General features: G+C 44.6%; 1 protein-coding gene across 1 annotated transcript in view; it reads right to left on the bottom strand.

The window, feature by feature from the left end:
• Positions 1–22393, bottom strand: part of LOC137658736 (TAF5-like RNA polymerase II p300/CBP-associated factor-associated factor 65 kDa subunit 5L) — a 115712-nt gene that overhangs the window by 59051 nt on the left and 34268 nt on the right. The window contains exons 3-4 of the mRNA XM_068393752.1: positions 10476–10623; positions 2960–3069 (exon numbers count right to left, since the gene is read on the bottom strand). Of these exons, the coding sequence (XP_068249853.1) occupies positions 2960–3069; positions 10476–10623 (258 nt within the window). The remainder of the gene's footprint in view (positions 1–2959; positions 3070–10475; positions 10624–22393) is intronic.

Genomic DNA, 22393 nt, shown 5'->3' with positions numbered 1-22393 from the left:
GAGATGGAGGTCTCTCTTTTCCTATTGACAGGTGGTGATTTGATAGGTTTTGGTGTTTTCCCCACTACAGGTGCACCTGATAACTCTGTTTTATATGGAACCTTCGTCAAATCAGGCAAAGATATAGCCTGAGAGAGGTTAGTATTATCCTTTGTAGTGGGGGACAAAGGTTTACTAGAGGTGAGCAAAGCCTTATGTGATATTCTTGCCCTATCCTCTATAATTCTATCAGAAGATGGCAAATTTCTTTTCAGGGGAATAGAGGCAATAATAGGTGGGTTGGATGTCTCCTGCCTCATTTTTCCTCCTGATGTCAATAACTTTGCATAACTTGCTGATTTACTCAATAGTCTCTTGGCATGCCCCACACTTATGTGTTCGATACTGGATTTATTGAGATCAGCCTCTCCCATCTTATATTGCTGGCAGCCCCTATCAGTAGATTTATGATTCAAATTGCAGTTTATACAATTGGCCTCTAGTGTACATTCTCCATGGTAAACATCGGAGCAAGTACTACACATTTTATCATTCTTGCACTTTAGATGGATGCCCATATCTAAAGCAATTAAAACATTGCAGCGGCTTCTGCTTAAAAGTTCGAACTTTAATCCGTTCATTTTCTATGTAAATGTGGAAAGGCACATCAGCTTCCTGGAAAGTCCGGATAATCACTGACGTTCCGGGGACTTTATGCACTTTTCACACAGTTAAAGGACACATGGCCAATATCTCCTCTTCTGTAAACTCAAATATCTCTATTAAAAACTACTCCCTTTCCATAACTGAAGTTTAGATGGGGTTTCACATCCAGCTTTATGTCATCATTCTCTGTATTTAAATTTCAATGTATAACAGATTGAGTTCCTGATTTGGCACTTATGAGGAAACTGTTCTTTTCAAACTGAGATATATCTCCTGGTGCGATGGTACCTACTTTCTTTTGCAGAAATCTACATCTCTTAAAATAATTTCCAGTACTCCTTTTTGACTGAACAACATGCCACTTTGGTGGTTTTGGCTTTCTCTAGGAGGGTACAACTATCTCTATACCTTTATTAATCCAATCTGCAGGTTTGTATACATCTAGATCCTTAGGTACCCAAGTGCAAAGAGCACCCTTAAAGTTCAAATTATTGATTTAAAATTCATGATATTACTGATTACATTCAATGCTTCATCATGGTTATCAAATGATATACATGAATCCCATTTGTCACCTTCAAGCCTCATTCTAAGTTCCCTGATGTGACCATAACATTGAAATGATTTATACAACACATCATAAATGGTTTCTATGGGAATCTAACTGACATGAAGGATTCGGAAATACTCCATGTCACCCAAATTAATTTGTTTTTGAGCATTAATAGAATGCTCCTTTAGAGTTTCCAGATCGTCAACAGAGGGATTAGTTTTTAAAGAAGTAGCAAGCCGGGTTATCCACCTCTTATCGGAGGTTGTCAGTCCTCCTATCCCATGTGGCCCAACACGAGACGAGGCTTCAGCGGGGACCAGTCCTCTATTAGAGAGGGGCTGCCTCTCTTTAGGTGGGCGTACACTGGTCAGTGTGGGTAGTTAGCCCCTCCCACCGACGACTCCAATGCCTAGCGTCACCAATTACCGGCAAATATGGGTGACTTACAACCGGATCACTGGAACCTAACTCTTAACAGACTTGGTCTGCACCCAATGGGGTCTGCCAGAGGGTGATGGTGTCTAAATTGGTACAGGTTGAGATGGAATGCTGTCCATCCCACAGTGTGCCAAATCCAAAAAACCAGCCAAAGCATAATCAAACAAGCCAATGTTGTCAACAAGTTCAAGCCCAAAAGGAAGAGATGGGAGAGTAAAAGAAATAGCCAAAAGGAAAAGAGAAAGTGCAGACTGATTTAGTTGGATCAACAGTTGGGCACCGAGGTCCAGTGGGAAAGTAGTCCCACTGTTCATTAGAGCCCAGCTGCTAATCCCTAAGACCCCCATCCTCATCAAGGTCTCGAACGGGAAAGATACTCCCCCGGACGGGGAACTTGCCTCGGACTTTGCTCCTCCACAGCCCCTTTTGGAATTGCAATGTCTTCAGTCACACGGGACCAGAAGTCCGACTGACGGGCAGCAGCGCCTGCGCCCACAGGGTAGGACTCAGCTTCCGAAGAAGTAGGAGAGAGCCTCCGCTCAGGCCCCAACTGAAGGAGTCCAAAGAAAACGTCCTTAGAAGGAGGGCAATCAACGCCCAGTGAAGGGGTGGGACCAAATCGCTAGGGGAAATGGTACCGTCCCTTAACTTACAAGGTTGACCTGGAGTAACCAGGGCTGCACTGCTACTCGGCCGTTCCCCAGAGATGACCGGCAGTGGAGCAGCTTTGGGATGGGGTTGGGGGGGCCAAGAAGAAGACCGAGATTTATTCGACTTTAAGGATCACCCCGAAGGAGAAAGATTCAAGTTTAGTCTTTTTCTTTTTCCTCCTCCCGAACCTTTCTGACTGGGAAGCAGACCACTCCATAAACTCATTACAGGTGCCGTCCTAGTGGCACTGGCGGCCCTGATAAGCTGGACACAGCAGGTGGCGGTCCATTTCTACGGTGAACATGAAGGTACCGCAGGAGCGGCTTTCAGGACCAGGATAGATATGCATGAGAATTCCAAGAAGAAAACCAAGCAAGCTTCTGAAAGAAAAAGAATAACAGTATTTTTGAATGGCAAGTCTTTGCAGGAGAGAGCAGCAGTATGACCATCCTCTACCGAGCCGGAAAGAAAAGTGGGTGCTCAGCCCAGATGTGTGAGTGAGCACGGTAGTCGGCTACCCGGTCCTCCCACTAACTTCGTCAAAAACTTATTAAATAGAAATTTTATCACAGTAGCTTATAGTTTAAATGCATTGTACTGTACTGTACATTAAAATGTAATTTTATGTGAATGGTAAGCAAAATTTAAGAAATAAAAACATTTTTAACATACTTAAGATTCTGAATTACAGGAGAAGAGTTCAGATCCCCAGAGGCATTCACACCCGAAGCACCTATGACTTGTGACAGTGTGTGCTCATAGTCGCGATTCACCAGGAACACCTTTAATAAACAACACGTTAATTTGACTTTTATGGACAAAGTCAGATTCAAATTCCTTATGAATATATATTTCATACATAAAAATAATTCAGTCCTGTAAATTTTAATTCAAATATACACCCAAATTAGTTAAAGCTTTCAATAATCACAACTAACTTTTAACGTTCATACATATTCCACAGATATAAAATATTTCATTAATAAAATTTATTATTTCAATACTCACTTGCAAGTCACATTCGTAATCTCTTAATTACATGTTTTTGCCTTTAGAATAAAAATAACAAATTGGCAAAGGGAAGAGTGGTGGAAAGAAAATTGATGAATTATGTAATGATAACAAGAAGGATGTTTGGAAGATTGAAAGATGTGAATGTGTTTAGGGGTATGGCTAACAGTATGTCTGATCATATTTTGGCTGAAGCAAAATTAATTCTAGAAAAAGAGTGGGGAAATAGAAAGGGGAGATGTAAAAGGGAGGTAGTAAAGGTGGAAGATTTGGAAAAAAAAAAATGAGGTAAAAGGTGAATATAAAGAAATGTTGGAAATTGCATACAGCAAGGTGAAAATGAGAGAAATTGGTGATCTAGAATAGGAATTTTGTTGGGCTTGCAAGTGATGTATGTGGTTAGAGGATTGTTGGAGGCAGGATGGAGAAGGGAAGTGAGAAGTGGAATGGAGTGAAGATGAAGGTAGAAGAGAAACAGAGGATATTTGAAGAATGGCGGCAGAGTAACAGTATAGAGATGTATGAAATATATAAAAAGAAACATGTGGTAGTAAAATGCAAGATAACTGAGGCAAAGAAGGCAGGTGTCTGGAGGTGGGGTCAGGGACTGGACCCTTCGTATGAAGAGAATAAGTAGTAGTTTTGGAAAGAAGTGAAGAGAGTAAGGAAAGGTGGATCGAGGAATGATGAGACAGTGAAGGATGAAAATGGAAGTTTGTGGAAAGAAGATGAGGCAAGGAAAAGGGGGTGAATATTTCGGAAGTTTGCTGAATGTTGAGGATAATAGGGAGGCATATATAATTGCTGTTGAAAGCGTAGAGGTGTCAATGATGGGAGATGAAAATGAAAGAGATTAAAAGAAAGTAAGAGAAGAGAGCACTACATGAAACGAGAGCAGAAAAAGCACCTGGTATGGATAGTGTGAGGGCTGCGATGTTAAAGGAAGGGGGATGTGACTGTATTGGAATGGTTGGTGAGATTGTTTAATGCTATGTACCAGATTACACCAATATGGAGGGTTCCTGCTCCGAGATCATAGGGTCTTCAGTTGCCATTGAAATGAGCAAATGCGAAGGCGGCCATAGGGGACTAGACGTTCCACAGACGTCTGGTGCTTTAGTAGGCATAACCAAGGTGAGCTTATTGCGTGCCCTGAATTAGGAAGGGACGAGTCACTTCCTCGAATCTTTCGATCCTGCTTTGCGATGGTAACAATTTTCCCAGTAGGGAAGTCTGTCTCGGTGAAGGAGTAGGGTCACTACTAAGTGTGGTAGAATCAACCAGTCATCTGGATAATGAAGATGAATGTTGTTGGCATGGACCCAGGTTGATATAAAAGGGAACACTCTCATGAACACCTGAACAGCTGTCAACAGGCCAAAGCATAGCACCTGAAAAAGGTTTATCTTTTCATGCATAATGAATCTTAGATATTTCCTTGATGATAAATAGATAGGGATCTGGAAGTACAGTTTGTGTCTTTTAAATCTAGTGTGATCATGAAGTCCCCTGGTCTGACAGCCTGTATGACCGTGGCTGAAGCCTCCATCTTCAACAGCATCTGAAGTACAAACTTGTTCAACAATGAGAGGTCTGTGACTGTTCTCCAGCCTCCAGACACCGTCTCTATATGAAAGAGTCGACTTAATAAGCCTACTTGAAGGACACTGATCTCACTGAATGACAAATAAGGGGAGAGGGAGCGTTAATGAACAGAATGGTATATCCCATTCGAAGGATGTTGACCATCTGCCACATGGCATTCCCAACTCTGCCACCTGCATGCCAAAGAGGCTCCTTAGGCATCTCGTAGGCTTGCTTCCGCATAGGGGACATTTTTGGCGGTCAGCGCCGAAGAGGAAGGTCACGAAGTTACTGCTCTATGGAGGAAGGAGTCATGACTCGCCTTTCTCCATTTCTCTGCAACCATATCGATGTTTTCTGTATTGAAAAGACGAGAAAGTAACAGAAGGGTTGCAGAGACATAAAACTTTCCTATTCAGAACCTGTCTCTGGAATGTGATGACAACGGCATCTTGTCTTTTCAAGATCCAGCTGGTCTACTTATTCACCGAGTAATGAACCAAGAACTTCATTGCTCTGACTCTAGAAAGAACAATATTCTTAAACACCTGGTTTTTTCTGGATTCGACAGGTCTTCAGTATTGGCCAGATAACCCATGGTATCAGACCAGTAACCCATCAATGAAGAGGCTTGCAAAGTGGCCTTTGCAACCCTTTCCATGTTGGCAACAACTACAGTCAAAAACGTCACTGGCTGAGCTGGAAGTTTCTCCTCCGTCATGCCTTGGGCCAAGGCCAACACTGCCGGGTTAAATAACAGGGGAGAAAATTCGTCATTCAAGACATTGTAGTGCTTCCTCTGCCAATCAAAAGGGGGAGGTAGTATAGTACTTCCTCTGCCAATCAAAAGGGAGAGGTAGTATAGTACTTCCTCAGCCTAACAAAAGGGGGAGGTACAGTATTATAGTACTTCCTCTGCCTAACAAAAGGGGGAGGTACTGTAGTATAGTACTTCCTCTGCCTAACAAAAGGGGGAGGTAGTATACAGTAGCACTTCCTCTGTGTAACAAAAGGGGGGAGGTAGTATAGTACTTCCTCTGCCTACCAAAAGGGGGAGGTTGTATAGTACTTCCTCTAAAGGGGGAGGTAGTATAGTACTTCCTCTGCCTACCAAAAGGGGGAGGTTGTATAGTACTTCCTCTAAAGGGGGAGATAGTATAGTACTTCCTCTGCCTAACAAAAGGGGTGTTAGTATACAGTAGAACTATCTCTGCCTAACAAAAGGGGGAGGAAGTAAATGGGACAAATTGCAAGCCCTTAGGGAGTCCTTTATTACAGAGATCTGCGAAATTACCTTTTTAATAGAATAGACCCTGACACCATCTTGGCTTAGTGGGTCGTGGGGCATGGCAGAAAGAGATTCAATTAACCATCCTGATACAGGACAGGATCTGCATGAAGTAATCAGACTTCCCTTGCTCATTGATAGGGGCTTTAGGCCTAGCTGGCACTGGCAATACACCTTCAGAATCATCAGAATCCAAAACTAAATCATCTTCCAACTTATGGCTCACACCTGGTTGGGCCTGAGTTGGGTCAGCTTGGTCATCGTGTACCCTAGCAGGGGACCTAGGCCAATGAGGAGGATCTGAGCTCAGGAAACTGACAAGGCCATCACTGCCTCCTGAATTCTCCTCTGAAGAACTGGATCATCCACAATTTTGGATACTCAGGTCTTAGGAACGGGGATTACAGGAGAAGGAGGCTAAAATACTAGTAGCCCATTTCTGAGGAGCCTCAGGATGCTTCACGGCCTGCGGAGGTTCGACGGGAGCAGCAACTGGCTACGGTGGCGGAGTAGTGAAGGCAGAGTCGATTATCTCTATAGGTGATAGACTGTACTTGTCATCAAAGGAAACTTTTCTCAGAGATCTCGATCCCCTGCTTGTCCTTGGGGGAAAGGTGTTTCCTGGAGGAAGCATAACCTCCCCTGGTTTCCTTTGTTACTTGGTGACCTTCATAGGGACAACTCCAAATTGTTCCCATATTGGAACAGGCTTACATTGATTGGTCTTGGTATCCAGATACCTCTGATATCTGGATACGGGTGCAGATGACCTGAGTTGGTACTAGTGCAACTGAAGGAATTGCAGGGAAGGGCAGGAACTGGGGCACGAATGGTAACAGTTATGCTCCTACACCTAGGATCAGAGGGAGACTTGGGGTTCCCTGGAAACCCCGACACTGTCAGAGGAATGTTAAAAGGTTTGTTCAGTCTAACTCGTGATAGTGCAATCCTGGTACCGGTCATGGCCAGCATGATTGCTTTCATGAGTTCTTGTACCTAAGTCGAGTCTTTATCAATAGAGGGGGCAGTCAACTGAGCTCCTGCCTGAGATGCATACGCGTCACATGTATGAGTTATCCGCTTCAAAGATAAGTGGTTCTCTGATTGTGCATGAGGCGCTTCAACGTTATGTGAAGAAGGAGATACTACGGAAATACTCGCAGTAGCAGAAACATTAGTCAACTGCTCGCAAGCAGTGGACACGGGAGCATGTACTGTGTATGTATTTTATGCGCTGATGTGTGCATGAACAATTGTGCGTTCGCTACTGGATCATGTAAAGTGGGCATGCGAGAGTATGCTAGCGTACAAATACTCATGAGCTTTCTCTCAGGGTTTGCAAACAGCCTGTTCCATGAGTGAGGCATGATTGGTTTGGAGTTAAGTCCTTGCAGATATTGCAATGCACATTCTAACCAATCTGGCAGGGCTCCCAAAGGAACACTCAAGACTCATGTTGCTGCAGAGACAAGATGGGGAATGCCTTTGACTCCAGGAAGCCGTTGAGCGTGATCATCTGAAGACCCCGAAGAGCCTAGCTCCAGAGAGCTTGTGTGTAGCAGCAGCAAGTCCTGCATGCCCTTGCGAGTAGCTAAACGGGATGACCATTCAAGTGAGGACAATCATGTATTTGTGTGGCATCCACTGACGGGCCTTAAAGGGTCAGCAAGCTTGTCAAATTGAGGATTATGGGAATCATCTTGCTGAGCGAGTCTGGCAGATGTGCTCACACCAGGGGGGTTTGTATGCTAAGCTAAAACTTTGCAGACAGCCACTCTGTAGAACCTCACGTGGAAGAGAACTGCAGAGAAAGTTTCCACCAGAGGCACAAGACTAGTTGGAAGGGACACCCTTCCGCCATCCTGGGATGGGGAAGGACCAAGGCCAACCCCCGCGGAGGCAGATGTGTGCTACTGCTTTGCCCTAGCTTCAATACCTCCAAAAGCCTATCCTTTGTGAGGGAACCCAAAAGCCCCATGGAAGGCCACAGCTGACGCAAGGCATCAAGTGAGAAAGACTTCCTTTGATGGGAAGCCGCCACTGCTTCAGTAGGGGGGAACAATTGAGTCTTTCTTAACCCTTTTATCCCCAAAGGACGTACTGGTACGTTTCACAAAAGCCATCCCTTTACCCCCATGGACGTACCGGTACGTCCTTGCAAAAAAATGCTATAAAAATTTTTTTTTCATATTTTTGATAATTTTTTGAGAAATTTCAGGTATTTTCCAAGAGAATGAGACCAATCTGACCTCTCTATGACAAAAATAAAGGCTGTTAGAGCAATTCAAAGAAAATATACTGCAAAATGGGCTGGGAAAAAAATAACCGCTTGGGGGTTAAGGGTTGGAAATTTCCAAATACCCCGGGGGTAAAAGGGTTAAAATGTTTTCCAGGGGTTAGATGGTCTTCCCTCTTACCTAATCAACCTCCGGGGGAAGCCTCACGGAGATATGTGGGTGGGAGAGTACTAGCTACGGAAGAAAGAAGTCGGGACTTCACCTTCGAAGATGAACTCAAGGGCGAATTATCTCTTTTTATTATTATTATTATTATTATTATTACTTGCTAAGCTACATTAGTTAGAAAAGCAGGATACTATAAACCCAGGGGCCCCAAAAGGGAAAATAGCCCAGTGAGGAAATGAAACAAAGAAAAATACAATATCTTAAGAACATTAATAATATTAAAATAAATAATTCCTATATAAACTATAAAGTTTAACAAAACAAGAGGAAGAAAAATAAGATAGAATAGTGTGCCCAAGTGCACCCTCAAGCAAGAGAACTCTAACACAAGACAGTGGAAGACCCTGGTACACAGGCTATGGCACTACCCAAGACTAGAGAACAATGGTTTGATTTTAGAGTGTCCTTCTCCTAGAAGAGCTGCTTACCATAGCTAAAGTCTATCTTCTACCCTTACCAAGAGGAAAGTGGCCACTGAACAATAATAGTGCAATGATTAACCCCTTCGGTGAAGAAGAATTGTTTGGCGTATGAGGACAGAGGAGAATATGTAAAGAATAGGCCAAACTATTCGTTATGTGTAGGGAAAGGAAAAATGAACTGTAACCAGAGAGAAGGATCCAATGTAGTACTATCTGGCCAGTCAAAGTACCCCATAACTCTCAAACGAGTGGCTGGTGCCCTGGCCAATCTACTACCTTTTAGACTTCTTCCACCTGCATCTACTGTACCGCTCCCACTGGAGGATGGCCACTTCTGTCACTCGGAGCAAGAGGCCTCTGTGCAGGAGTTATGTCTGTACAAAGGACAAATACAGTAAGGATCCATCTGCTTATTCAACATAATGGTATCAAAATAACCACCACTGTAAAGAGTGAAAGGGTTTGTATATGGTGCCAGAACAATTCTAATTTTCATCACCATTTTGGATTACAAAATATTAAATATTCCTTAAACATAATGTAAGTATGAACTTCTTTTAATTATTTGTATTGCTGTCTTTGAATTACTATACAGTACAAATGGTATATCACTGAATAGTTTACATGTGTTAGCTGTAAAGTTGGGCTGTTGTGCTATGCGCAGGTGGTTTGAAAACTGCCCGTGAGAGTAATTATTAGGAAACCATGAATAGGTGTGTTTTCCTTAATATGTCATACGGTTTTCTGTATCGCGAATGACCCACAAATAAGTAGGGTCACAACTGTATCTCTCAAGTGAAGGGCTAGTTTCTACTTGAGTGCACCGAGGGCACTGAGAGGTAGCTTGTTAAGCAAATCTTTAGCGATTTGATCGCTGACCAAGTAAGGTAGTCAGATTGTGAAGAAACCGCTTTCAATAAGAGAGGCTGAAAATGTTGAATCAACAGCACTTACAAGGATACCTATTGTTCGGCTGTCCGCCGACGGATTGGCATACACAGACAGAACAGACTTCCTCTTAAGGGTTCTCTGATCCTAAGACTTCAGAGAACTCTAACTCCAAAGAGGTGAAGGTGAGTGTTCACCTTTAAACAACCTAAAGAGTTAATGGAGTCATGATATTAATCAAGTCTCCAACATAAGGACAATATCCTTGAAATGATAGTGTCATACCAGGAATAAAACCAAAGTTAATGTTTCAATTTGCCCTAGCCAGTGAACGTGGAAGGAGACGTCTGTCTTCAAACACACATGAGATCAAAGTGAAGGTGTGAGTGAGGGGCAGTGCTTCTCCCCACTATCTACGTTAAAAGTTTTAAGGCTGTATTTCTTCTTCTATGTAAAGAACGTAAAGTTTGTATTCTGTGTAGGAACAAATAAAAATTAGAGGAATATAAACAGGAATTGCAATTTCTCACCTGATAATGTTTTTTGAAAAATTTGTTGGCTGCCTGACGGCCAGTTCCAGTAACGAGTTCTAGATACAAATGAACAAAAAGCGGAAACAGAACTTGAGACAATTCTGAGCGGCAAGGCTCACTGGCCTCCATCATCCAGGACTTGAGTCTGAAACAAATAATTTTTCATCATTACAGAATAAATTCTTTTTAACCTAAACCACAATATCATTAAAAATAATTTGTATTTCTCCAAAATATAGAAACCCAAGTCCTTCAGTAGGAGTATATAATTTCAATGAAGCTGGAAACTTGGCTGTTAACATTTATAACAAAGTGCCAGTAGCTACTGGTGGGTAGCTGGGTAGTCACGACCCCTGCCAGATCAAAGAGTAGCCACTTTGACCTTCACCTGGGACTTGTGGGGTTGTAACTTAAAGGGGTCGGGTTTGTATAGTTAACAAAATTTACAATTTTTTTTCTTAAGTAACTTGTACTCTTGCCAACTATACAAACCTGAGGAGATGTTGGTATTTAATGGGGGGTGGTGGGGAATTCCAAGCCACGTCCCTTGCTAGCACACTGGTAAAACAAGTTGACGTTCCCCTAAGAATTGCAGAGTTGATGAGGTGACAAGTGTAATGTAAAGGACTCAGGTTTGTATAGCTATGGAAAATGACATATATGGAAGTAATTTGTATTTATCCTAACAATACAAACCTGGAGTTCTTTACATAGGAAAAGAAATCCTCCTGGAGGGCATCCTTCTCTGGCGTGGTCTGGACCTCAGTTTAAAGGGCCTGTTCCTTTGCAAATCCCTTAGCATTTGAACCTAACATCATCAGATGGAGGGTCAGAGGAGGGCAATAGATCGTGAACCAGATGATGTATCCCTACCGAAGTATGGAGACTGACCTAGACTGAGCACCATCAAGCATCCACCTCAGCCTTTCTAGGGTTGCATCACTCATTCGGTCAAATCAAGGCTGAAGCCTAAGTTAATATTTTTGGCTTGAGGGGCATGCATAATCAGGAGCATGTGGTTCTGTTTTTATGACCACTCTGGCAGGCTAGTGTTTAGGTGACAGGTCGGGGGAATGCTCTCCTTAGCGGAAACGTCCGCATTTTCCTCTCTTGCCACCTCTGCCCTTCCTAGCTGCCTTACCTCAAAAGGGCTGCTTAGGACCTTGTGGTTCTGCTACCTGTTTCTGCAACTGTGCAGACTTTTTAGTACCCTGGAGCTTTTTCGGGACGATCTCTAAGGTGGTTGTACCACAGAGCAAGTCCATGAAGTCATGGCCCTATGGAGGAGGAAGTCCATGAAGTCATGGCCCTATGGAGGAGGGAGTTCTGGCTGGCCTTCCTCCATCTGTCCGCTACTGCCTCAATGTCCCCTTCCTCGTTAAAGAGGGAGGTATCGTTCATTGAAGAGTTGCACAACTTCATATCCTCTCTCCTCGGCACCTGCCTCAGGAATTTTGAGATAACTGTATCGCGCCTTCTCAAAATCAAGTTGATCCACTGGTTGACAATTTTCTGCTCCAGGAACTCCTTTGCTCTCGCTCCTGAGAGGAGGAAGGCTGACATAGCCTGCCTCTTCTGGGCAGTGGAGAAGTCCTCGTTCTTAATGAGGTAGCCCACTGACCCGAACCAGTAGTCAAGCCATGAAACAGATTGCAGAGCACACTTCGCAACCCGATGGTGTTGGCAGTGTCCGCCGCAGCGAAGTTAACTGGAAGTCACCAGTTTGTCCTGGGAAAAATTCTGCGTAAGGGCCAGAATTGCCGGATCTAAGGATAGTGGAGAAGGATCATCCTCCACTATCTCATAATACTTCCTCTGACGTACATATAGCGGAGGAAGTAAACGAGACGAATTCACAGACCGGAGGGACTGTGATGCTCCCACCACCTGGATATAAGCCCTCTTCTTCACCACCTTGACCAAACCCAAAGCTACCCTAGTCTTGGTGGGTTTTGGAGTATCATAAAAGAGGTCTAGGACTGTGTCTTACTCTGCTGGAACCTTATCCGGTTCCCCAAGTAATTGATCTTCCAAATGCAAGACAAGATTTGCAGAAAGACATGATCTGCATCTTTCTGTTTAAAGGGGGAGATCTTGGGGCTGGCGGACTCAAGCAGTACCTCATTCAAGTGTTACGATCAGTCATCAAATGGTTCTTCCTACTACGAGCGCTCAGACCTAGAGTGCCAGTTCTTGGGAATGGTCTTCATGTCCTTCCCTTCACGCAGGTGGATGTTGAAGTCCGCTAGAACGGAAGAACTCTCCTTCCTCTGTGCCTCCTTAGGCCCTGAACTTTAAAAGGAAGTGGGAGGAGGAGCCTCTTCCACTGCAGAGGAAGGCTTTGGTTGAACTACTTCTATAGGTGACACCCAATACTTATCCGTGAACGAGACCTCCCTCGGGGATCTCTATCCTCTACTGGATTGAGGGTGAACTGAATCCCCCGGCAGGGGAGTACCAGCCCTATGTCCCCGTTTCCTCTTCTGAGGGATGATGGGAATCCCTCACCCCCCATTTCTCCCAGATAGGGGCCTTACCAATGGAAGAGACCTTGTTAGCAAGGTATTTCTGATACCACGATGATCTCTGAGGAGAAGGAAGCCTGGGGTGACACGAGAGAAACCTGAGCACCAAAACTACTGGGCCTAAGGTCAGTAGGGCCTCCACTCCCCTTGGAGGAACTCAATACCTCCAGTAGGATGGTAGGAGCACTCGGAGGTGGGACCATTGGAGGAAAGTTGGTCGGTCCTTCAACAGCCAGTTTCACTTTCTGGACTAGGTTCAGGAACTATGGTGCGTCTTTTGAGAATGGAACTGTTCCCGAAGGAGCATCGCGAGATTGCTTCCTTGTCTTAAGTGTGGTGTCAAGGTCTGGTAGAGCATGAGAGGATCTTATCTCATGCTCTTACCTAAACTCAGATTCCCTAGGGTAGTGACCACTGTGACGGTGCCGAGAGAAGGTTGTGAACTCAAAGGCAGGAAGCAATCAACTGAGTTAATTTATTATGGAACACTCTCCTTTATATACAAAACCTCAAGGCAACAGGAAATTACATGTTCGAGAAAATGACAATTACATAGGCGACACGCAGACATGTTTATTCTGGTTCTTTTTAGTGCGAGGGAGGAGCGAAGATACAAGCATAATATATACAAAAGGAATTATGTACAATTATGTGACACACAGTTGGTACACCACCAAAGTGACTACCGGGCCAAACAAAAAATGAAGGAACAGTCAATTTACCCTGTAAGGGAACCTGTTGTTCACACTGGTAGGAAGACCAATGTCGAGGAGAAGGCTGATAAGGCATGCTAGTGCACTCAACCTCATCAGCATGCACAGGTAAGGTGTTGTTCTACCTATGCTCAACTAGTCACCTGTGCCTAGCGCGTTAGTGAGGTAGAGCTCACCTGAGAGCGTGTAGTGAAATCTTCAAGCACTCGTGAGTCAAGTTGATATGACTCGCCATAGTGAACAGCACGTGTTGTAGAGATAATGTGCGCACCTCCATCAGGCGGAAGAACTCGCTCGCTCACCTCGCTAGGTGATTGGGTGCACAACAGCGTAGAAGACCCACCCACTCGACTGAGGCTAGCGTGCTCCCTAACTAGCACGTCATTAAGAGAGACTCTCCTGCTTGTCCTATCCTCTGAAGGGGAAATGCAAGCAGCCTTCTGTGCAAGCAAAGAAGCAGGTTCTACCTTTCGAGAGGTAGAAATCAGATGAGCCGGTTCCTTACATTCTGGCCTTGCATAGTGACGAGCGCTATGCTGTAACCTACGGACATGACAGCGAGAAGGGATTGCCAGGAATCGCTTAACTACATTATTGTCCACCTCCAAAACTGGAACAGGGCATGGACGAATCCAATACCCTTTGGTAGAATCCCCAGGAGTGGGAGACCACTCAGGCCAAGGCCACCTCTCCAGCGGACACAAAGGGCCATCAACACCTATTGCCGGTCAACTTGTCTCCAGACAGCAGTACAGGGGAGGTAGAACAACCTATGGGTTGTCAAGGTTTGACCTATTATTTCTGGGGTTCTAAATGAGAACCTAGACGATATTACGATGAGGAAGAGGCCAGGGCTAAGGGGCTCTCTTCTCTAACAGCCCTGACGGAAACCTCTGATTCTGATTGAACCATGGGTGAATACCTGTACCGCTGAAGGGCTAGTGTGTTCATTCCATGAGGACCTGCCAAGTGTTATCCATGGGTTGTCTTTCTGGGGTTGCATCATTCATTCAGCCAGACTGAGGCCGAAACAACGTTAGTATTTTCGACTTTGGGGTTGCACGCATAATCAGGAGCATGTGCTTCTGTCTTTATGACCACAGGCAGGCTAGATTTTAGGTGAGTATTTCTCCCAATGCAAAATTATATATTCTCTGCAGAGGCCCCTCCAATTAGTGCGCTTGAGTGCACTGAAGAGTCATCAAGAGGTGAGTGTGATTTCATTCTAGCAGGATGTTTACGTTCATACAAGTGTGCAACGAGGGTTGTGAGCAACCATGAGTCAAAACCTCAGAAGCTAGTTCTTCTTCTGAAGAATGTAAATGCTTTGCAGCATATCAGGACTGAGAAACCACTTCATTTGAAAATTCTCTGATTGTGTGTGCTGTGGATCACGAGCACATACCTATGCGCAGGCACAAGAATCCATATAAAATTCATCTGCCAATTCCTCTCCCTAGAAGCTGGAGCGTTCTGGAGTACTTGTGCAAGACTGAGAAACCACTTCATCGCTAAATTCTTTGTCAGAAAGGTGTGAGCACTGCGCACACACAAGAATGAGTACAGTATAAACCTCATTACAACAATTCCCTTTAGAGTAGTGGGCATGTACGAGGTTAAGGGTCAATCTCAAGTGCTCAAGAGATAGCTCTTCTTCAGGCTCGTAATTATATTCTGAGAATTTATGGAAGTGGAGAGCATGAGGGAGAAGGAGAGGGAGTAGGAGAGTGAGTATGCAGTGATGAGCACTTGTGAACAGGTGTGTGTTTGCATGCAAACAGCAGAATATGCCGTATCAGAAGGGTGTGCACAAAAAAGTGAATGCTCATGTCCATGTGAGCACTCATGTTCATATGAGCGAGTAGAATCAACAGGAGTGTGTGCGCACAAACAGATGATTGTGGGCTAACAGGCAAGTGTGCACCGACAGGTGAATATTCAGTTCTCAATGAATAAAAGTAAAACCAACTGTTACAGGAGCCATGGTAGCCCCTCCAAGCTCAATGCATGAACTTTGACAATGAACAATCAATCTCAGGGTTCTTGGCCTTTAATGAAGTCAGGACCAATTAGGTGTTGAAAACCCAAGACTCCTTTCCCCTTGCATGGGAGGTCTCAACAATCACCTCAGGAAAGAATTCTTTCCTCCCAGAGTACACACGATTTGGATTAAAATGGAATTGGAAGTGTACCCTAAAGTGGTTGAAGGGAGGTCCGATCGACAATCAGCCTACCCTTAAGAAATAAAACTGCCTTTGGCATTCATGCCTTAGAGACTGACAAAGTATAGTGTACCTTAGGCGCTGTGGAACACATTGGTGAGCATGATTATTGGGGAACCACAAATGGCAAGAAGCTTTTACGCTACTACCGGTAAAAGGGACCACTCTGCCCTTGGTGGGTGAGCGTGTCTGCTTGTACATTACTTTTGCCAAGAATGAACCTTGCTGAGAGGTCTACTAGGGGCCCTAGCAAACTGTTGGAAAGTTTGCCTTACTAGAAGCTCTGCTTGTATCTCCAACTGGTTGTTGTGAAGGATCTTTTCTTCTTCAGACCACGATCCCAAGGTGGCCAGGTCTCTCAGATGTGCACCTCACCCCTCCTTGAAAACATCTATGAACAGCAGCATCTCTGGAGGTGGGAAGTTGAGTTGAACTCCCCTGGAAGGCTTTCGTTGCTCAGCCAGCACGTCAAAGTGTCCCTCACTTCTTGTTCCAGCAGAACCTGAAAGTGGGGAGGAATCTTTGGCTGTTGATCAATGATGCTTCAGACATCACTGCATGAATTTCTGGTGGAAGTACCCCTGTGGCAAGAATCTCTCTAACAAAAGATGTTCCAGAAGACTTTCCCTCTGACTAGAAGTAAGTTGTTTAACAATAATAAACTGTTGCACTACCTACCCGAGTCTGTTGATAATATCATTTATTGAAAAGATACTGCTGCTATGGCTATCAGTACAGTACCTTTATACTCACGTACTCATTCCATTCTTCCCTTGGGTGTGAGATTTGAATTCTTCTGATTGATCCTGATCCCAAAATCATGGCAAAATGAAAAAAGTCTGTCTCAATCATGGAGCAACTGCAACCTGAAGGACAACAGGATCACCCAATTGTCAAGATACCTCAGCAGACGAATCTTACTTGGGTGGGCCCTACACGAGATGATAGTGAATACTCAAGTGAACACTTAAGAATCGGTAGCCAGTCCAAAGCACAGTGCTTTGAACTTGTACACAACTCTCTCAAGGATGAAGCAGAGGAACTTTCTGTCAGACTGATAGATCAGTATTTAAAAATCACAAATTATTGGTAATTTGTATTTTTCCTAACATACTTACCGAGAACTACTTTCTTAGGAGTTACCTGGAACCTCCTCTCAACCGACCAGAGTTTTGTGTAGTTTACCCTACTTCCGTTTTCTGTGGTGATAGGCCTATGCGGATGGATACGTGCCCTAAGGGCGATCTCGAGGCAGGCCGCATGTTAGCTTGGATCTTGACCTTCAGTAAGTTCTTTGAAAACAATAAATACTAAAGATCAGTTAGGCACTCGGGGAAGGCAGGGAGGGCCATAACCCGAAAGTAGTTCTCGGTAAGTATGTTAGGAAAAATACAAATTACCAACAATTTGTAATTTGTTCCAACACAGGGACTTACCTCGAACTACTTTCTTAGGAGACTTACACTTTAGGAGGTGGGCATGCCTACCTGACTTAGACCCAACTAACGGTAATGACAAGTACTTAGATAGGAGGCTAGGTACGGATGGATAAGGAAACTGGATAGTAGGTCAAACTACACAAAGAGCTCATGTTAGTGTTTAAGTACTCACCCTTCAGAATTCCCTGTTGATGTGCTTGATGAAGAAGTTGAATATTCATGGCTTTTGCAGGCCTACTGGTCACGAGCTCCAAGGGAAGACAAGGGGAAGGTAAAAAGATCGCACCTGTGTCTGTTGGAATTGATATCCACGATTGAACCTGGGGCTTGGGCCGTTAAATCGGTTGGAGCGCGGAGATGACTGTCCCTATAGAAAAACCATCTAGAGACTTCCTCGTACATTCCTTGAGGTAGTGAGATGTGAACGTCGATTGGTTTGACCAAGTTCCTGCCCTGAGAATCTGTGCTATTGCCATGTTCTTCTCAAAGGCCAGAGAGGTACTAATACTCCTAATGTCATGTGCTCTGGGTCTTCCTGGTACTGACAGACCAGCACTACTGTATGCCTTGATGATCACTTGTCTGAGCCAAAAAGAGATGGTGTTCTTAGATATTTTCTTCTTATTTGGACCCGTGGAAACGAAAAGGTTCTTTATACCTGGACGGAGGTTGGCCGTCCTCTTCAGATATTACCTTATGGATCTGACTGGGCACAATTTCAAATCCTCCGGATTACCCGACCTAGGAATTGCCGGAATAGAGAAACCTTCAAACTTAGGGTCCCAGACTGATGGGTTCTGTGTCTTAGCCACAAACGAAGGTACAAACTTGAAGGAGATATCTCGCCAACACCTTGATTGTTCTACCTCATAGGATAACCCATGGATTTCTCCTACTCTCTTCGCTGAAGCCAAAGCTAAAAAGAAGACAGTCTTAAGCGTAAGATTCCTATCCACTATATCCTTCAAAGGTTTGAAAGGAGGCTTACTAAGCATATCAAGGACTCTAGCCACGTCCCATTGGGGAACCCTGGAGGTATAGGGGGAACAGGATTGTTCAAAGCTCCTGATGAGCATAGAAATATGTCTAGAGGCACCTAGATCAATTCCTTTCAAGAGGAAAACTTGGCCCAGAGAGGCATGTACTCCTTTCACCGCTGGAATTGACATGCCCACCTCATCCCTGAGGTGGACGAGAAAGTCCGCGATGTCCGGGATCGAAGCTTTCAAGGGCTTGATTTTTCTTGAGGTACACCATCTTGTAAACATTGCCCATTTTGCCTGGTATACTGCTGCCGATGACTGTCTAAGATACCGAGACATCCTGTCTGCTGTTACCGCCGAATATCCCTCTCTCCTCAGAAGACGCTGGATAACCTCCAGGCGTGAAGACGAAGGGACTGAGGATTCTCGTGGAACCTTAGAAAGTGTGGTTGTCTCAGAAGGTCTGGCCTGTCTGGAAGGGGCCACGGAAGACAAGCCAGCCCTTTTAGGTCTGCGAACCCCTCCCTCTCCGGCCACCAGGGCACTACCAAAGTCATCTTTAGGTTGTGAGCCACTCTGACTCTGTTGAGCACTTGTCTGATCAGTGCAAATGGAGGAAAGGTGTAAATGTCGAGATTGTCCCACTTGTGTTGAAAGACGTCCTCCAATGCCGCCTTTGGGTCTGGGACAGGAGAACAGAATACAGGGAGCTGTGCGTTCAGCCTTGTTGCGAAGAGATCCATCACCGGTGAGCCCCACATTCGGATGATGAACTTCGCTACTTCCGGGTGAAGGGACCATTCGGTTCCTACTACCTGACCCACCCTGCTGAGGCCGTTGGACAGAACATTTTTCTTTCCCGGGATGAATCTTGCTGCCAACCTGAGTTGCTCTTCTTCGGCCCATCTTAGGATCTCCAACGCGAGAATGCACAACTCCTTTGACTTCAGTTCCCCTTGCTTCTTTATGTACGCCACTACTGTGGCGTTGTCCGACATCAGCGCCACTGTGTTTCCTTTTAAAAGGGATGCTAAGTGTAGGCATGCTTCCTGAACAGCTCTCATCTCCAGGACATTGATGTGTTGAGTCCTCTCGATCTCTGTCCAAACGCCTCTTGCTGCTTTTCCTAGGAGGTGAGCTCCCCACCCCTCCTTGGATGCGTCCGTGAAGAGGAGCAACTCTGGGGGCTCTGAAGATAATGGCATCCCTTTGAGAGTGTTTGACCGATCTTGCCACCATTCCAGGGACTGTCTGGTCTCCGGAAGAATTGGGACAATTTTGTAGGGGGAGTCCCTCTGATCCCAGAGATCCTTCAGATTCCACTGGATGCTCCTGAGTTTCTGTCTTCCCTGAGGCACCAGTTTCTCCAAAGACACAGGATGGCCTATCAACCGCTGCCAGTCTTTTGCTCTTCTGGGATGACCCGCTAGGAATGGACGGAGGACTTGATCCAAATTGTTCAACCTGTCTGTCGATGGGAAGGCTCTGACTAACAGAGAGTCCAGGACTATGCCCAGGTACGTCATCCTGTTGGTGGGGGTAAGGTGAGACTTTTCTACGTTGATGGTGATACCCAGGACCTTGCAGAATTGAAGAAGTTCCGTGCCCTGTTCCTTCAAAACTTCCTCTTAGGAAGAAAGGAGCAACCAGTCGTCCAGATATCGAATCAGACGGATTCCTCGTTTGTGAGCCCAAACGGAGACTGTCGTGAAAATCCTTGTAAATACCTGGCGGGCTGTCAAAATTCCGAAGCACAGGGCTCTGAATTGCAAGATCTGGGTACCCCATTTCACCCGGAGGAACTTTCTGCTGGAGGGATGAATCGGAATCTGGAAATAGGCGTCCTTGAGGTCTATGGAAAACATGAAGTCCCCTTCCCTCAAGGACTCCAGGACCGACTTCGGGGTGTCCATCTTGAAGTCGGTCTTGCATATGAACTTGTTGAGCGCCGACAGATCTATCACTGGTCTCCAACCACCCGTTGCTTTTTCTACCAGGAAAAGACGACTGTAGAAACCTGGTCCCGGAAGAAGAACAGTCTCCATTGCCCCTTTTGCCAACATAGAAACAGTCACCCCAGAATCTAAAAGACACTCCTGTGGAAGAAGTACCAGTTTCTTCCCCTTAACTGACTTACCTCGTCCCCTACTCTGGGTAGGGAAAGAAGAAGGAACCCTGTCCGATTTCTCACCAGCCGATGTCGCGGGAGAAGAAAAACTTGCCTTCCTGGGAGAACGTTTTGACGACTTCTTCTTCTTAGTCCCAAACTTCACCAATTGAACTTCACTCCACGAAGCACATTCAGGACACCTTACCCCTACACGAGGAAGAAAGGGAGTGCGGATCCACATCGGGCTTGGACAAAAACGTTCCACACGACTTCCCGGCCCTAGGCCCAGGACAACGGCGGACATGCTCCATCACGCACAAACACAATACCGCCAGACAGGAACGTAGCGGAAAATGAAAGAGAACGCTAAGAAACACAAGTGAAAACACGAGGGAATTTAAGTTAAAAGCGTGAAAGCACAAGGGTAAGCACAACAGACCACGTGGTACACAGGAGTCGGGGACACAAAGGGTCGCACTGAGATATGGAGAGCGTCGAGACGATATCACGACGCGACCAGAGAACTTACTGAAGGTCAAGACCCAAGCTAACATGCGGCCTGCCTCGAGATTGCCCTCACGGCACGTACCCATCCGCATAGGCCTATCACCACAGAAAACGGAAGTAGGGTAAACTACACAAAACTCTGGTCGGTTGAGAGGAGGTTCCAGGTAACTCCTAAGAAAGTAGTTCGAGGTAAGTCCCTGTGTTGGAACAAATATGCATTCTTGAGGCCCCTAGATAGTATAAATTCTAACTTCTTGATAGCTGCATATAGCGTACTTGCATTCACCATCTTGAACGAAGTTGTTGAAAAAATTTGTTCAGAAGAGAGATGCCGATACTGTAACTAGTCTCCACCTTCTCGCCAATTTCACCAAAAACCGCTAACTGTAAAATCCCAGAAACACATTACAATGAATAAGGGTTTGTGTGAAAAAAATCTACTAATTGTTTGTTTGTTAGGAAAAATACTAATTACTTACAAATTTGTAAATTTTTTCATTGTTTTTGCTTAATGAGCCTCAAGCCCCTAAAAAATGTTTTAATCTGTTTTTGTTTCTCTTAACAGGTAATCGACATCACCCCCTACACTCAATAGGGAGTCAAATCGAGGCGTAACGGTTTGCCATCTTAGCTGATCATGAGGAACATCTCCGTTCTGATCAGGTTGTATTCCAGACATCTTGGTTTTGGTCGACCAGAAAAGATTAGTTAATGATTTTTCATACCTCCGTCCAGTTTATGGTGACTAAAAATTTGTGATAAAATTCTTGTGTTAACATTGGTGGCAGTTCAATTTCCGAAATATTTTTGTTTACTTTTGGTCATTTTCATCTGTGAAAAATGGCAAACAGGGACGATGAATATGATTACTTATTCAAAGTTGGGCTATTTGGAGATTCAGGTGTTGGCAAGAGTAACCTACTCTCATGTTTCACACGAAATGAATTCAACCTAGAATTGAAATCACCGATCAATGTTGAGTTTGCCACCAGAAGCATAGAGGTATCACCTGGATACTGAGATCTTTGTTTCCTGTGGTCTTTACAAGAATTTAATTTGTTGCTGTTGGATGTAATTAAAGGTAATTCAGATGAATAAAACAGAGAAGTATTGTCATGAATAAGCGTGTATCGAAACACGTCATTCCAAAGTTGTACGGATCATCATTAATCAATGTTATTTACAAAACGTACCCATTTTTACATGTCGGATGTGGTGCCATTGGCTTGGGTTAACAACAGTGTTAGATCAAAGAAGGTCATAGTGGAGTTAATGATCACGACAGAAAATCCTCGCTTGATCGGGATAGAAAATAGCCCCATAGTAGGGTGATATCCTTTCTGATTGAAAGTTTTTACCTGCTGATTGTATTCTTGTATCATAGAATAAAACAATTCTATGCTGCACACATATATG

The sequence above is a fragment of the Palaemon carinicauda genome, chromosome 19, assembly GCF_036898095.1.
Source record: "Palaemon carinicauda isolate YSFRI2023 chromosome 19, ASM3689809v2, whole genome shotgun sequence".
Classification (NCBI taxonomy): Eukaryota; Metazoa; Arthropoda; class Malacostraca; order Decapoda; family Palaemonidae; genus Palaemon; species Palaemon carinicauda.
Note: the sequence above shows the minus strand (reverse complement) of the source record. Positions and strands in the feature narration are given on the sequence as shown.